This window comes from Hyla sarda, chromosome 12, assembly GCF_029499605.1.
Source record: "Hyla sarda isolate aHylSar1 chromosome 12, aHylSar1.hap1, whole genome shotgun sequence".
NCBI lineage: Eukaryota > Metazoa > Chordata > Amphibia > Anura > Hylidae > Hyla > Hyla sarda.
This window is the reverse complement of record NC_079200.1, coordinates 34,101,463-34,118,012: the sequence shown is the minus strand read 5'-3', so window position 1 is coordinate 34,118,012 and position 16,550 is coordinate 34,101,463. Positions and strand designations below refer to the sequence as shown.

At 43.2% G+C, this 16,550-nt stretch overlaps 1 protein-coding gene across 2 annotated transcripts in view; it reads right to left on the bottom strand.

The window, feature by feature from the left end:
• The window catches only part of MLLT6 (MLLT6, PHD finger containing), a 94,680-nt gene that overhangs the window by 35,680 nt on the left and 42,450 nt on the right, over positions 1-16,550 (bottom strand). For both annotated transcript variants that reach the window (XM_056548045.1, XM_056548044.1), the window contains exons 3-6: positions 5,766-5,820; positions 4,054-4,163; positions 3,842-3,945; positions 1,493-1,601 (exon numbers count right to left, since the gene is read on the bottom strand). In XM_056548045.1, coding sequence (XP_056404020.1) covers positions 1,493-1,601; positions 3,842-3,945; positions 4,054-4,101 — 261 coding nt within the window. In that variant the 5' untranslated portion in view covers positions 4,102-4,163; positions 5,766-5,820. The remainder of the gene's footprint in view (positions 1-1,492; positions 1,602-3,841; positions 3,946-4,053; positions 4,164-5,765; positions 5,821-16,550) is intronic.

Here is a 16,550-nt window from a genome sequence, read left to right as displayed (position 1 = left end):
AGAGTGGTGACGCGGGCTGTCAATCACACGGAAAGGGTGTGATTACAGCTGTAGAAGACAGGACTAGGTAAGTATAGCTCCCCGCCCAGGGGACTACTTGCGGGAGAGTCTTACAAACTTCATATCCTCACCATCCCTGTGGGCATGAACGTCCCCCGGGGATGGTGAGGAAGAAGATTTTACCACATATAATGCGTTGCCACACGTTTTATATATATATATATATATATATATATATATATATATATATATATATATATATATAGTAAGCTCTAATGCTTGGTTCCCTTTAATAGTAATTTCTATTTTGCTTTTGGTCCCTGTGTTGATGGAGATCTCTCTGCGCTGGATGCACAGTCTTTTGCTCATGCTGGAAGAGGTGAGGCAGGGGGCGTTCACAAGGGAGGCAACATGTTTCACGCACTCAGGCGCTTCTTCTGGCCCGTACGAGCCAGACGAAGTGTCTGAGTGCGTGAAACATGTTGCCGTCCCTGTGAATATTCCCTGCCTCACCTGTTCCCGCACGAGCTCCTTGTGTCGTTGAATTTCCTACTTGCCGAATAAAGCCTGAAAGTTTCTACAGAGCCTCTGGTGAGTGCGTTATCCTTCTTCATCCTCTGGTATATTATATACTCTTTCGCTGACTATTTGTACTATTGAAACAAATGAAACAGAGGAAACGGAAAACTTTGCCAGGAGGTGAAATCAGGTGACATTTCACACCCTCCCCCCCCCCACCCCCCCCCCCCCCACCCCCAAACTGTCAGCTTGCTCCCCCCGCACTAACCAGCAATACTGGCTGGTAGTGTGGGGGGACGCTGTTCAGTTTAATACCTACCGTGCCCAGATTCGCCTCGCCGTTCCGCCGAAATCTTCGATTTTCTGTATAATATAATTAGGTGCGGGGGTAGCAAGCTGACAATTTTCCTTTAAAGGGGTACTCCTGTGGAAAACTTTTTTTTTTTTTTTAAATCAACTGGTGCCAGAAAGTTAAACAGATTTGTAAATTACTTATATTAAAAAATCTTAGTCCTTCCAGTACTTATCTGCTGAATTCTACAGAGGAGATGGTTTTCTTTTTGGAACACAGAGCTCTCTGCTCTGCTGACATCACGAGCACAGTGCTCTCTGCTGACATCTCTTTCCATTTTAAGAACTGTCCAGAGCAGGAGAAAATCCCCATAGCAAAACATATGCTGCTCTGGTCAGTTCCTAAAATGGACAGAGATGTCAGCAGAGAGCACTGTGGTCATGATGTCAGCAGAGAGCACTGTGTTCCAAAAAGAAAACCATTTCCTCTGTAGCATACAGACCCTAATAAGTACTGGAAGGATTAATAAGGATTTTTGAATAGAAGTCATTTACAAATCTGTTTAACTTTCTGGCACCAGTTGATTTAAAAAAAAAAAAAAAAGTTTTCCACAGGAGTGCCCCTTTAAACACCAAGCAACTTGCCAAGGGTAAAAAAAAAAGTAATTTTAAGCAGAGATACCTGTGGATCTTGCACCATCTTGTTATAGTGGTATTTGCAGTATCCAATATACTTGACATTATCCACTTCCTGAGCCTCCTCCTCACATAACAAACCAGCCATCTGGGCGCTAAAACACAAAAGACAGACAATACATGTCTGTGTAGGAATATATATATTATATATATATATATATATATATATATATATATATATATATATTGTACACAAATATACACACACACACATATATTCTGTGCATTTGATAAAGGTCTTCTCTCATTCGGACCGCCACCTATCAGATAGGGATAGGTTATTAATAACTACCGTATTTTTTGCCGTATAAGACGCACTTTTTGGGGGAGAAAAGTTGCTGCGTCTTATACGGCGAATACGCACCTATCGGGTCGGTCCCTGCGGCCATCAACGGCCGGGACCCGCGGCTAATACAGGACATCACCGATCGCAGTGAAGCCCTGTATTAACCCTTCAGACGCGGCGATCAAAGCTGACCGCCGCGTCTGAAGCCAAAGTGACACTAACCCGGATGCTCAGTCGGGCTGTTCGGGACCGCCGCGGTGAAATCGCGGCGTCCCGAACAGCTTACAGGACACCGGGAGGGACCTTACCTGCCTCCTCGGTGTCTGCTCTGTGCCGGGATCCCCTGCATGGCCGGCGCTGTCCTTTGACGTCATCACGTCGTCGCACACGCCGTCCCGTCATCCAATAGGAGCGGCGTGCGTAGCGACGTGATGACGGCGACGGAGAGAGTGGATCCTGGGGGAAGAAGACATCCGGAGCGTCGGGGACGCAGCGACAGCGATGGAGCGACATCCAGGGCAGCGGTGACGGGTCCGGAGCGGCGGTGACACGTGAGTATTACCTCCTATCCAGTGGTCTTGAACCTGCGGACCTCCAGATGTTGCAAAACTACAACTCCCAGCATGCCCGGACAGCCATTGGCTGTCCGGGCATGCTGGGAGTTGTAGTTTTGCAACATCTGGAAGTCCGCAGTTTGAAGATCACTGTTGGGTGCAGAATCTTTTTTTTTCTAGATTTTGCACCTTTAAAATTGGATGCGTCTTATATGCCGGTGCGTCCTATAGGGTGAAAAATACGGTATATTAACCCCTTAAGGACGCAGGACGTAAATGTACGTCCTGGTGCGGTGGTACTTAACGCACCAGGACGTACATTTACGTCCTGTGCATAACCGCGGGCATCGGAGCGATGCCCGTGTCATGCGCGGCTGATCCCGGCTGCTGATCGCAGCCAGGGACCCGCCGGCAATGGCCGACGCCTGCGATCTCGCGGGCGTCCGCCATTAACCCCTCAGGTGCCGGGATCAATACAGATCCCGGCATCTGCGGCAGTTCCCGATTTAAATGAACGATCGGATCGCCCGCAGCGCTGCTGCGGGGATCCGATCATTCAGAACACCGGACGGAGGTCCCCTCTCCTTCCTCCGTCCGGCTCCCGGCGTCTCCTGCTCTGGTCTGTGATCGAGCAGACCAGAGCAGAAGATCGCCGATAATACTGATCTGTTCTATGTCCTATACATAGAACAGATCAGTATTAGCAATCATGAACGGCGTGAACGAAAAAAAAAAAAAAAAAGTCCAAAATTCCTACTTTTTTAATACATTTTATTAAAAAAAAATTATAAAAAAATTTATTAAAAGTTTTTTATATGCAAATGTGGTATCAAAAAAAAGTACAGATCATGGCGCAAAAAATGAGCCCCCATACCGCTGCTTATACGGAAAAATAAAAAAGTTAGAGGTCATCAAAATAAAGGGATTATAAACGTACTAATTTGGTTAAAAAGTTTGTGATTTTTTTTTAAGCGCAACAATAATATAAAAGTATATAAAAATGGGTATCATTTTAATCGTATTGACCCTCAGAATAAAGAACACATGTCATTTTTACCATAAATTGTACGGCGTGAAAACAAAACCTTCCAAAATTAGCAAAATTGCGTTTTTCGTTTTAATTTCCCCACAAAAATAGTGTTTTTTGGTTGCGCCATACATTTTATGATATAATGAGTGATGTAATTACAAAGGACAACTGGTCGCGCAAAAAACAAGCCCTCATACTAGTCTGTGGATGAAAACATAAAAGAGTTATGATTTTTAGAAGGCGAGGAGGAAAAAATGAAAACGTAAAAATTAAATTGTCTGAGTCCTTAAGGCCAAAATGGGCTGAGTCCTTAAGGGGTTAAGCACTATGGTTGTAGCGTAATCACGTCACGTCCATGTCCCACATCTGTAGTAAACAACTACGGTATAACATAGTTTATTGAAGACTCTGCAATGCTTGCGCTGGCTTCACATTGATAGGTTGATAGGTAGGTTGGCCACTCACCATGTCACATGAAACGCCTGCCGACAACCATGTCTATTACAGGTCATACAGGCCCCTGAGGCAGCCCTGCTTTCTCGCCCCTGGTCCTCACATATATAGCAAGTCTAAGGGAGGAAGAACAGGAAGACTAGTAGAGAGAATCGAGGCAGAAAACTGGTAAAACATATAACCGCGTCATTATGAACGTAAAATGGGCCCCTGCAGACCGTTACCTTGTTGAAGCGGTCATGCGGTACATACTGCAGGACTATGGGCTCCATTGTTAGAACATTTGCAAACTGAACCTCAGGGATATATAATGCACAGACCACATGAGCCCAACCTGCGGGAAGCAAGGAAAAATGGACGGCAGTGAGCTTACTAGTTGTCAGAGCAAGCAGTAACCTGTATCATTGACAATGCCCCCTAGCGCCCTCAGCTGGCCATATGCAATATAACATAGTCGATAATCTGACCAAAAATGAATAGTTAACTATAATTTTCTATGGAGCATTTGACCTATAGTAATCTGCTTAAAGGGGGACTCCGGTGGAAAACTTTTTTTTATATTTAACAGAAAGTTAAACAGATTTGTAAATTACTTCTATTAAAAAAATCTTAAAGGAGTAGTCCAGTGTTGACCCAGTGGTGAACAACTTATCCCCTATCCTAAGGATAGGGGAGAAGTTTGAGATCGCGGGGGGTCCGACCGCTGGGGCCCCCTGCGATCTCCTGTACGGAGCCCCGACAGCCAGCGGGAAGGGGGCGTGTCGACCTCCGCACAAAGCAGCGGCCGACACGCCCCCTCAATACAACTCTATGGCACAGCGGAAGCGCTGCCTTCGGCAATCTCCGGCTCTGCCATAGAGATGTATTGAGGGGGCTTGTCAGCCGCCGCTTCGTGCGGAGGTCGACACCCGCTATCTGGCCGGAGAGCCTGGCCCCCGTACAGGAGATCGCAGGGGGCCCCAGCGGTCTGACCTCCCGCAATCTCAAACTTATCCTCTATCCTAAGGATAGGGGATAAGTTTTTCACCACTGGACTACCCCTTTAATCCTTCCGGTACTTATTAGCTGCTGAATACTGTTCTTTTTGGAACACAGAGCTCTGTGCTGACATCATGACCACAGTGCTCTCTGCTGACATCCCGAGCACAGCGCTCTCTGCTGACATCTCTGTCTATTTTAGGAACTGTCCGGAGCAGCATATGTTATGCTATGGGGATTTTCTCCTACTCTGGACAGTTCTTAAAATGGACAGAGATGTCAGCAGAGAGCGCTGTGCTCGGGATGTCAGCAGAGAGCACCGTGTTCCAAAAAGGAAAAAAAAATTAATCTGTAGTATTCAGCAACTAATAAGTACTGGAAGGATTAAGATTTTGTAATAGAAGTAATTTACAAATATGTTTAACTTTCTGCTTTTATTTTTCAGAGGCCTTTTCAAAATGAAAGAAGCGATCTGATTGGTTGCTATGGGCAACTCGGCAACTTTTCCTCTGGACAGGTTTTGGTAAATCTCCCCCACTGATCTTAGTGGTGACAGCCTGCTCAGCCCATCACTAAGGAGGGACATGGGGGCAGCCGGTGATTGGCTGCCAAGACAAGTCTGTTTTAGAAGTAGTGTCCTGAATCATTCAGCGGGGGAGCGGGAGAGTTCACAGAGCGAGGTAGGTGAGTATTTTTTTTTTTTATGGGACCCCAGCAAACTAGGAGATTATTTTTACTACGCCTTTAAGTGCAAGGTCCTCCCCCCCCCCCAACAATTTATGTTTTTCTTTTTTTTTGCAAGAAAAACAGGCTCTTTTTGAAACTAAAAATACAGATAAAAAAACTAAAAAAGTGCACATAGCCCCTGTGTATGACCCTATCTTGACAATTCCGACTCTAAAATAAACAGAACGGTTATGATATGGGGGCAATCTTTGCATGTAGGATGAACTTTTACCTCCATTGTCCGTTCTCTTCAGCGCCCCTTCTTTATGAGGGCAAAGATCGCATCTCTGGGAAAAAGAAGACAGAAAGATCAGATGCAGCGACCAAGTCTGTTATGGGATTTCCACACAGCCAAACCATTTACATAAAGAGGCGGTCACCATAGACGTCCTCCATTATGACCATACGCACTGGTTACAATACAACATGCACCCTATTACAATACTGTTCACCTTAAAGGGGTACTCCGCATCTTGAGATCTTATCCCTTATCCAAAAGGATATGGGATAAGATGTCTGATCGCGGGGGTCCCGTCGCTGTGAACCCTCACAATCTCCTGCACGCGCCCCCCGGCATTGTGAACTATTCATTTCGAGAGCTTGGTTAGGGGCCATGGTCGTGACATCACACGAAGCCCCCTCGTGACGTCACGCCATGCCCCCTCCATTCATGTCTATGGGAGGGGGCGTGACGGCCGTCACGCCCCCTCCCATAGACATGAATGGAGGGGGCGTGGCGTGACTTCACGACGGGACGTGGCGTGACTTCACGAAGGGGCGTGGCATGACGTCATGACCCCCGCCATGGGAACCCAGTGTTTTAAACACACTGTTTACAAAGGCAGGTGCTGCACGAAGATCGCAGGGGGTCCCAGCGATCAGACATCTTATCCCCTATCCTTTGGGCCTGTGGCCATCCCAAAAAATGAGAATGAGCTTCTTGATACACCCTCCCGTTCTAGAGATATCAGGGTTTATAGTTTGTCTTACAATTCAGGGAATCAGTCAGATGAACATAAACATATTATAATCGGAGTGATCGGCGGGATTATACGGGGGGGGGGGCTGTATTAAATGTATAACATTCACACCCCTATTCACTCCCATTATTAAAAATAAGTTCAAACCAATCTGATGGATTGCCTAAATTATTAGACAAACTATAAACAGGAGAGCGTATGAAGATAATGGTCTGTGCTCAGGGCACCCTACACTATTAAAAGGGTTCTCTTTAACCTAAGGTCAGTGCCAATTTGTAGGGTAAAATGCCAGCATGTCAAAATTCACACTTAAAAAGGAGTACTCCGACGCTTAGACATTTTATCCCCTATCCAGCGGCGGGACCCCCGTGATCTTGCACGCCGCACCCAGTTTAAAATCAGTCCCCGGAGCGCGTGTTTGCTCCGGGTCTGATTACAGTCGATCACTGTGAGGTCAAGGCTCTGCCCCGTGTGACGTCACGCTCCGCCCCCCTCAATGCAAGCCTATAGGAGCTGTCACGCCCCCTCCCATAGGCTCCACGGGGTGGAGCCTTGACGTCACGGCCCCGTGATCGGCAGTAATCAGACCCGGAGCGAACATGCTCTGGGGACCGATTTTAAACGGGGTGTGGTGTGCAAGATCACGGGGGTCCCCAGCGGCGGGATAGGGGATAAGATGTCTAAGCGCCGGAGTACCCCTTTAAATACTTTGAAATGATTGCAGATTTTAGGGTTTTCTATTTCTCCACATTTAAAAAGGGTTATCCCAAGTGCCCCGCCGGCACCAAATACTGACTGGATCCTAACCAGCACACTCCCACTTTACCAACAACGAAGAGTGTACTATCTTATTGGACCTGAGGAAGGCATTCTGTATATGTCGAAACGCGTTGTCCTTTCTTTGCAAATAAAATATATATTGTCCTGTGCCGGGTTGAGTCTGTCGTTTTGTGACCACCTGTGAGCAGCGCCTCTAAAAAACTTTATTTTTCCCCACTTCCATTTGCACAAGTTTAAACATTATCTCCTAACTACGGAACAGGGGATAGTAGCTGATCTGTGGCAGAGGATCGAACTGCTGGGACCCTCACCAATACAGTGTATGAAGGTTATTTGTTCCTCCTAGAGAATGACGCTCCACCATCACTCCATTCATTCTCAATGTGATTCCGAACATGGTTGGACGTCCCATAGGTCAGGAACAGTGTGCACCCTCCGTTCTTGTGATTTTTACAATTGATTATGGTTCACAAAGTACAAAAGGTTGGGGACCTCTGCATTGTATGAGGGGACCGTATGGGGTGCAAACTTTTTGTCCCCCTACTTTAATACATACAGTGGAGGAAACCCAGTAGAGAGCCTGTGATAATAAGAATGACTACATTTTAATAGGAAATATAAATATACAGCACACTGGTTATCACAACACAACAGACTTCCCAAAAGTTTTACCAATGTTTAAGGGAGTGTCTATAGAAAGATGAAAACCTCCATTCTGTTCAGCCTGTCCAAAAATACATGACAAGTTATCCTGGAACGTTTTCCACAAAACTATAAATATCAATCTGCACAGCTCCTCCTGCTATATAACATGATACCTGCAGATTGTACTGTATTGTATATATCATCTGCTCAGCTCCTCCTGCTCTATAACATGATACCTGCAGATTGTACTGTATTGTATATATCATCTGCTCAGCTCCTCCTGCTCTATAACATGATACCTGCAGATTGTACTGTATTGTATATATCATCTGCTCAGCTCCTCCTGCTCTATAACATGTTACCTGCAGATTGTACTGTATTGTATATATCATCTGCTCAGCTCCTCCTGCTCTATAACATGTTACCTGCAGATTGTACTGTATTGTATATATCATCTGCTCGGCTCCTCCTGCTCTATAACATGACACCTGCAGATTGTACTGTATTGTATATATCATCTGCTCAGCTCCTCCTGCTCTATATATAACATGATACCTGCAGATTGTACTGTATTGTATATATCATCTGCTCAGCTCCTCCTGCTCTTTAACATGATACCTGCAGATTGTACTGTATTGTATATATCATCTGTTCAGCTCCTCCTGCTCTATAACATGATATCTGCAGATTGTACTATATTGTATATATCATCTGCTCAGCTCCTCCTGCTCTATAACATGATACCTGCAGATTGTACTGTATATATATCATCTGCTCAGCTCCTCCTGCTCTATAACATGATACCTGCAGGTTGTACTGTATTATATATATATCATCTGTTCAGCTCCTCCTGCTCTATAACATGATACCTACAGATTGTACTATATTGTATATATCATCTGCTCAGCTCCTCCTGCTCTATAACATGATGTCTGCAGATTGTACTGTATTGTATATATCATCTGCTCAGCTCCTCCTGCTTTATAACATGATACCTGCAGATTGTACTGTATTGTATATATCATCTGCTCAGCTCCTCCTGCTTTATAACATGATACCTGCAGATTGTACTGTATTGTATATAGAAAAAGGCTTCAGTGCAGGAATGGCAAAGATCTTTATTTTAACCAGTCACAGTTTCCTGAGAAGATGCCTAGATGCTTTAAAGGGGTACTCTGGTGGGAAAGAAATGTTTTTAAATCAACTGGCATCAAAAAGTCATACAGATTTGTAAATTATTTCTATTTAAAAATCTTAACCCTTTCTGTAGCAGCTGCTGTATACTACAGAGGAAGTAGTGTAATTCTTTCCAATCTGACCACAGTGCTCTCTGATGTCACCTCTGTCCGTGTCCGGAACTGTCCAGAGCAGAGTAGGTTTGCTTAAGGGGATTTAGCTTACCAGTTCCTGAGACGGACAGAGGTGTCAGCAGAGAGCACTGTGGTCAGACAGAAAATAACTACACAACTTCCTCTGGAGCATACAGCAGCTGATAAGTACTGGAAGGATTAAGATTCTTATATAGAAGTAATTTACAAATCTGTATAACTTTCCGGCACCGGTGGATTTGAAAACATTTGTTTTTCACTGGAGTACCCCTTTAATAAATATAAGCAATATAAAGACTTGTGGACTGAAAGTTCTTGGTCGAGTGTAGCTCCATTCTTATTCTAGAATGGTCTTCATCCGCAATGTGGAATCTTACACTGTTGTATAACTACAGCTCCCAGTTTCCAAATAGACATGATTTTCTTTCATGCTGCTATAAAATACTGAAGCTTCCGTTATGCTAGGGATGATAGGGACCCGCTACATACAGGTGGCCAAGACGTGGCTAGCGGGCTTGCACTTCATCAAGTACACTATCGTCCTGTTAGTTTAATACATTTTGCAGAGAAGCCTAAGATCACTGTGCACGTTGTAGATGTGCGGCCATGTCTGTTTCTATCTGAATTCACTAAAGCTGCGTTCACATGTTGCGTTTTTTGCGCATGTAAAGCTTGGTTATAATTTGATTCCAACCATTATCCATTGTACCGTGGTTTGTATGGCCATGCATTTACCTAATACTACACTGTATATAGGAATACAGGACATTTAATGTAGTTTCATGGGGAAAACTCCACACAACTAATGAACTTTTTATTTAAACAATGCTCATGGCATTAAAGGGGTACTCTGCTGGGAAAAAATAGTTTTTTTAAACTGGTGCCAGAAAGTTTAACAAATTTTTCAATTTCAAAATCATAATCCTTCCAGTACTTATCAGCTGCTGTATGCTCCAGAGGAAGTTATTTTCTTTTTCAATTTCCATTCTGTCTGACCACAGTGCTCTCTGCTGACAGGAACTGTCCAGAGAAGGAGCAGATCCCTATAGCAAACCTATTCTGCTCTGGAAAGTTCCTGAAATGGACAGAGGTGTCAGCAGAGCACTGTGTTCAGACAGAAAAGAAATTCACAACTTCCTCTGTAGTATACAGCAGCTGACAAGTACTGGAAGGATTAAGATTTTTAAATAGAAGTTATTTGCAAATCTGTTTAACTTTCTGGCACCAGTTGATTCAAATTTTTCTTTTCCTGTGGAGTACCCCTTTAAAAGTTTTTTTTTTATTTATTTATTTTTTTTTTTATAAAGGAAACCACAATACTAAGCCTTAATCCTTCACATGAGATAAAACCACAAATGCCAACATACATTTCACCTGCTCCCCTGATGCTGCCGCCGTCCCATCACCGTTCCTTTGTTGTTCTTCCGGTGAAGTCCTGCTTTTTGCGTAGCCAATCACAGAGCAGGAAATCACTGTAAGAAGCAAGAACAACACAGTAGCGAAGTCCAGAAGATGTGACCGCTGCAGCGCTGGGGAAGCGGGTGAGGTATGTATGTAGGTGGGTGTTGTTGTAATGCACATGGAGGCATAGGCATGAGGCTATAAAAGTGGGCTAACCATGAGGTGAATTATAGTGGCCGGTGCCCATACAATGACATTGTACTTCAATCATTAACTGGAAATACTAGACAAGATCCAACACTTGGCATGATCCACCAACAAAAATCCAAATATTAGCCCAACATCAAGTTTTCTGGAGGTAAAATATGAGTAATCTTTACAAAACATGTACTATGAAACGGTTGTTGCATCTCACCCGTCATTTGTATGTACCTCCCACTGATGTGAATAGACCTTAAAGGGGTAGTCTGCCCCAAGACATGTTATCCCCTATCTAAAGAATAGGGGATAACATGCCTGATCGCTGGGGGTAAGGCTGCTGGGACCTCCCGCGATGACCAGGCCCGGCACTGCGGCATTCATTAACACGGAAGCATGAGGCTTCCGGGTTCATGACGTCATGCCACCCCCCCCCCCCTCCATTCATGTCTATGGGAGGGGGAGAGACGGCTGTTACACAACAGTCATGCCTCCTCCCATAGACATGAATGGAGGGGGCACAGCGGTTGTGGTCACCAGTCATCCAGCATGGATCGGGAGTTCGCTCTGTGCACCAGATGACTGGTGTTCCACTGCGAAGATTGCGGGGGTCCCCAGCAGCCGGACATGTTATCCCCCATCCTTTGGATAGGGGATCCAATCCCCATCCTTTGGATAGGGGATAACATGTCTAGGGTCAGAGTACCCCTTTAAGGGTAGGATCACACAGTGAAATCCCTTGCGCAGCGGTATATACACTGCTTGTTCTTGGAGGCGGGCCCAGTGCGCTGAAGTGAGCCCGCCTCCAAACCTCAGGGTTACCGCCAGGTATTCCTGTAGGAAAATATGTAGCGTATTCCTCTCTGCGTGAAACATGTTGTATAAACGCTGTGTGTGACCCAAACCTAATAAAAGGAGAAGATTTCAGCTAACTGGTGAGGGACATTTCTTTTCTTACATTTATGGAACTTTTTCACAACAGCTCTATACTTTATACTTTTACATGCTGCTTTATGTGTTCACGGTTAGCACGGCCCTCTGATATAAATATATAGGCTTACATTGTAATAGGCTCTGACCTTTGAAATGCTAAACGTCATGCATGTGAATTCTAGTAGTGTCTCACACCCATGCACAACAGGAAGTGTAAAGTTCTCGCTTAACAATGAAGCTTAATGGTTCAATAAGCAACAATGAAGCTTTACCTTGGACTCAGTTTAAAAGGGGTATTCCAGAAAAAAACTTTTATATATATCAACTGGCTCCAGAAAGTTAAACAGATTTGTAAATTACTTCTATTAAAAAATCTTAATCCTTTCAGTACTTATGAGCTTCTGAAGTTAAGGTTGTTCTTTTCTGTCTAAATCCTCTCTGATGACACCTGTCTCAGGAAACGCCATAGCAAACCTCTTCTAAACTGGGCGGTTCCCGAGACACGTGTCATCAGAGAGCACTTAGACAGAAAAGAACAACCTTAACTTCAGAAGCTCATAAGTACTGAAAGGATTAAGATTTTTTAATAGAAGTAATTTACAAATCTCAATATGAATTCGAGTAGAATACAGACATAGCGCACATCTACAATCTTGTATAATGATCTGATTGCTTCTCAGCATAATATCAAAAACTAACAGGTTGTTAGTATACATTTTTGATCAAAAAGTACAAGCCCACTCGCCACGTCAAGGCCACCTATTCAGAGTGGGTCCCTAACATCCCTAGCATAAAATGGCGCAGCACCGGGCGGCGACCACCACCGCTGCGACACAGATGCCCACGGGGGGGCGGAGCGACCCACTGGCAGAGCGGTCCCAATGCCACTCCAACCAGTCTATGGGCCGCACCCGCCCGCAGACACAGCGCCACGGCAGCAATGGACGCCGCCCCGCACCACACCAGTGTGAACAAGGTGTAATGGCTCACTTACCTTGCTCTCCCAGTCAGACTGGGAGGCTGCTAGGAGTGAAATGGCCCTAGTGTGGCTAATTACCACCTATATAGGTTTGGGCTGAGGGGGTGGGGAAGAGTGCAGCACATGTTCAAAAATAAAAATTTACAAATCTGTTTAACTTTCTGGAGCCAGTTGATATATATATATAAAAGTTTTTTTCTTGGAATATCCCTTTAAGGAATTAATAGAATGGTTTTCAGGGGTTATTCTACTAAAAAAAATATATATATATTATAAGTTATTAACTGGGTAGGAGATAAATGTATGAACGCTGGGGGTCCCGAGGGGTTCTGGAGGACTTTGAATGGTGTGATGGGCAAACATGCACAGTGCTGGTCTATTCAAAGTCTTTGGGACTGATGGAGATAACTAAACATTGTACTCACACTGACAGCTGGTTTACCCACACTAAACCAAATACACAGGGTTATAGTGCGGTTGAACCAGATAAAAATCATATACAGTGATCCCTCAACTTACAATGGCCTCAACATACAATAGTCTTTTCTGGACCATTGTAACTTGAAACCAGATTCAACATACAATGTACAGACAGTCCAGATCTGTGATACCTATCAATAGCTGGAAGAACTGACCAATCAGAATGGGCATTCACTGGTAAAACCCCTGTATTACTGAAGCGTATGCACTGACTGGATTCTGGTAGCACCCCCTACAGTACAGGAAGGTATTACATGTTCTGTACTCTTTACCTGTACCAGGGTTAGCTGCTCCTTTGGACACCAGGTGAGGGCGACTCCATGTTACTTTTTTACGACATTGTGTACTGTACAGGACCCCAAAGAAGATCCTGTCCTCTACATAGACCAGTGTTTCCCAAGCAGGGTGCCCACAGCCGTTGCAAAACTTCAACTCCCAGCATGCCCGGACATAGACAGTGATTACAACACTGACATAGACAGTGATTACAGCTCCCAGCAGATCTTTATTACTTTTATATGTAAGGATTTGCTTTATCTGTATTAGTTATCTACTTATTATTCTTTAATCCTCACTTTTTCCTATTTTTGGATGACATTTTGGTGACTTCAGAACCAATTACCAGGTTTCCATAGAGTTATGGTCTCAACATACAATGGTTTCAACATACAATGTTCATCCTGGAACCAATTAATATTGTAACTTGAGGGACCACTGTATTACACACCCGGATCGTTGCCGCTGGTGTGGAGATAGACAATGTATTAGCCTTCATTGCTAACATGTTAATTGCCAGCTTGCACAATGGAGGCGGGACCCAGCATACCCAACATCATCCCTACCACCGTCACCTCTGCATCTGTATGCCCGCCCACATGGGGCCATTTATTTATATATTATTTTTGTTAACTTAAATGCTATGGAACTGTTTGCTTACTAGTTGATTGCAAGATGGCCCAAAAAATGTGCAAAATGCATTAAAAAAAATTAAAGGAGATCTCTAGCAAAAATTTACTTATCCCCTATCCACAGGATAGAGGATTAATAGCTGATCAGATAGATAGATATGAGATAGATAGATAGATATGAGATAAATAGATAGGAGATAGATAGATAGATACGAGATAGATAGATATGAGATAGATAGATATGAGATAGATAGATATGAGATAGATAGATATGAGATAGATAGATATGAGATAGATAGATATGAGATAGATAGATATTAGATAGATAGATATGAGATAGATAGATATGAGATAGATAGATACGAGATAGATAGATACGAGATAGATAGATAGATATGAGATAGATAGATAGATAGATATGAGATAGATAGATAGATAGATATGAGATAGATAGATAGATATGAGATAGATAGATATGCGATAGATAGATATGAGATAGATAGATAGATATGAGATAGATAGATAGATATGAGATAGATAGATATGCGATAGATAGATATGCGATAGATAGATATGAGATAGATAGATAGATATGAGATAGATAGATATGAGATAGATAGATAGATATGAGATAGATAGATATGCGATAGATAGATATGAGATAGATAGATAGATATGAGATAGATAGATATGAGATAGATAGATAGATATGAGATAGATAGATATGAGACAGATAGATAGATATGAGATAAATAGATAGATATGAGATAAATAGATAGATAGATAGATATGAGACAGATAGATATGAGATAGATAGATAGATAGATATGAGATAAATAGATAGATATGAGATAAATAGATAGATAGATAGATATGAGATAGATAGATATGAGACAGATAGATATGAGATACATAGATAGATAGATAGATATGAGATAGATAGATATGAGATACATAGATAGATATGAGATAGATAGATATGAGACAGATAAATATGAGACAGACAGATATGAGATACATAGATAGATAGATAGATAGATACGAGATACATAGATAGATAGATATGAGATAGATAGATATGAGATAGATAGATATGAGATAGATAGATATGAGATAGATAGATAGATAGATAGATATGAGATACATAGATAGATAGGAGATAGAAAGATATATAGATAGATAGGAGATAGATGTGCCCCCAGATTCTTCCTTCCTCATTTTTTCCCCTTGACTGCAGGGTCCCCCCGTTCCTGGAGCCCCCAGTGTCTGAACACCACTTTCCTAGTGTAGCCCGTTTGCTCCCACCCTTCACACACTCACAGTCCCTTGGCCAGAAGCTGCTGTATGACCGCACGGCTGATGTCTGCAGACATTCCCTTCTTGTCCACTAGCACCTTGCTTTGTAAGACATGCAGTGCAAGTGTGTTTACAGGAGACCTGGACCCTGGACACCCCCTCTTCGCATTTTGTAGGATCCCCTGACAGCAAGCATGGTACACAAACAGTTAATGCTACTCAGCGTGACAAGTGAGGGGGAGGGGAAGTCTTGACATCCCGGGACAGGAGCAGCAGAAACTGTCAGTCAGTTTGGACTCAGGGCCTCTGGAACTGTAGTATTTCAGGGGTCTAAGGTGTACGCACTATATTCACTATCACTATTCTGCGTACGCACTATATTCACTATCACTATTCTGCGTACGCACTATATTCACTATCACTATTCTGCGTACGCACTATATTCACTATCACTATTCTGCGTACGCACTATATTCACTATCACTATTCTGCGTACGCACTATATTCACTATCACTATTCTGCGTACGCACTATATTCACTATCACTATTCTGCGTACGCACTATATTCACTATCACTATTCTGGGTATGCACTATATTCACTATCACTATTCTGCGTACGCACTATATTCACTATCACTATTCTGGGTACGCACTATATTCACTATCACTATTCTGGGTACGCACTATATTCACTATCACTATTCTGCGTACGCACTATATTCACTATCACTATTCTGCGTACGCACTATATTCACTATCACTATTCTGCGTACGCACTATATTCACTATCACTATTCTGCGTACGCACTATATTCACTATCACTATTCTGGGTACGCACTATATTCACTATCACTATTCTGCGTACGCACTATATTCACTATCACTATTCTGCGTACGCACTATATTCACTATCACTATTCTGGGTACGCACTATATTCACTATCACTATTCTGCGTACGCACTATATTCACTATCACTATTCTGCGTACGCACTATATTCACTATCACTATTCTGGGTACGCACTATATTCACTATCACTATTCTGCGTACGCACTATATTCACTATCACTATTCTGCGTACGCAC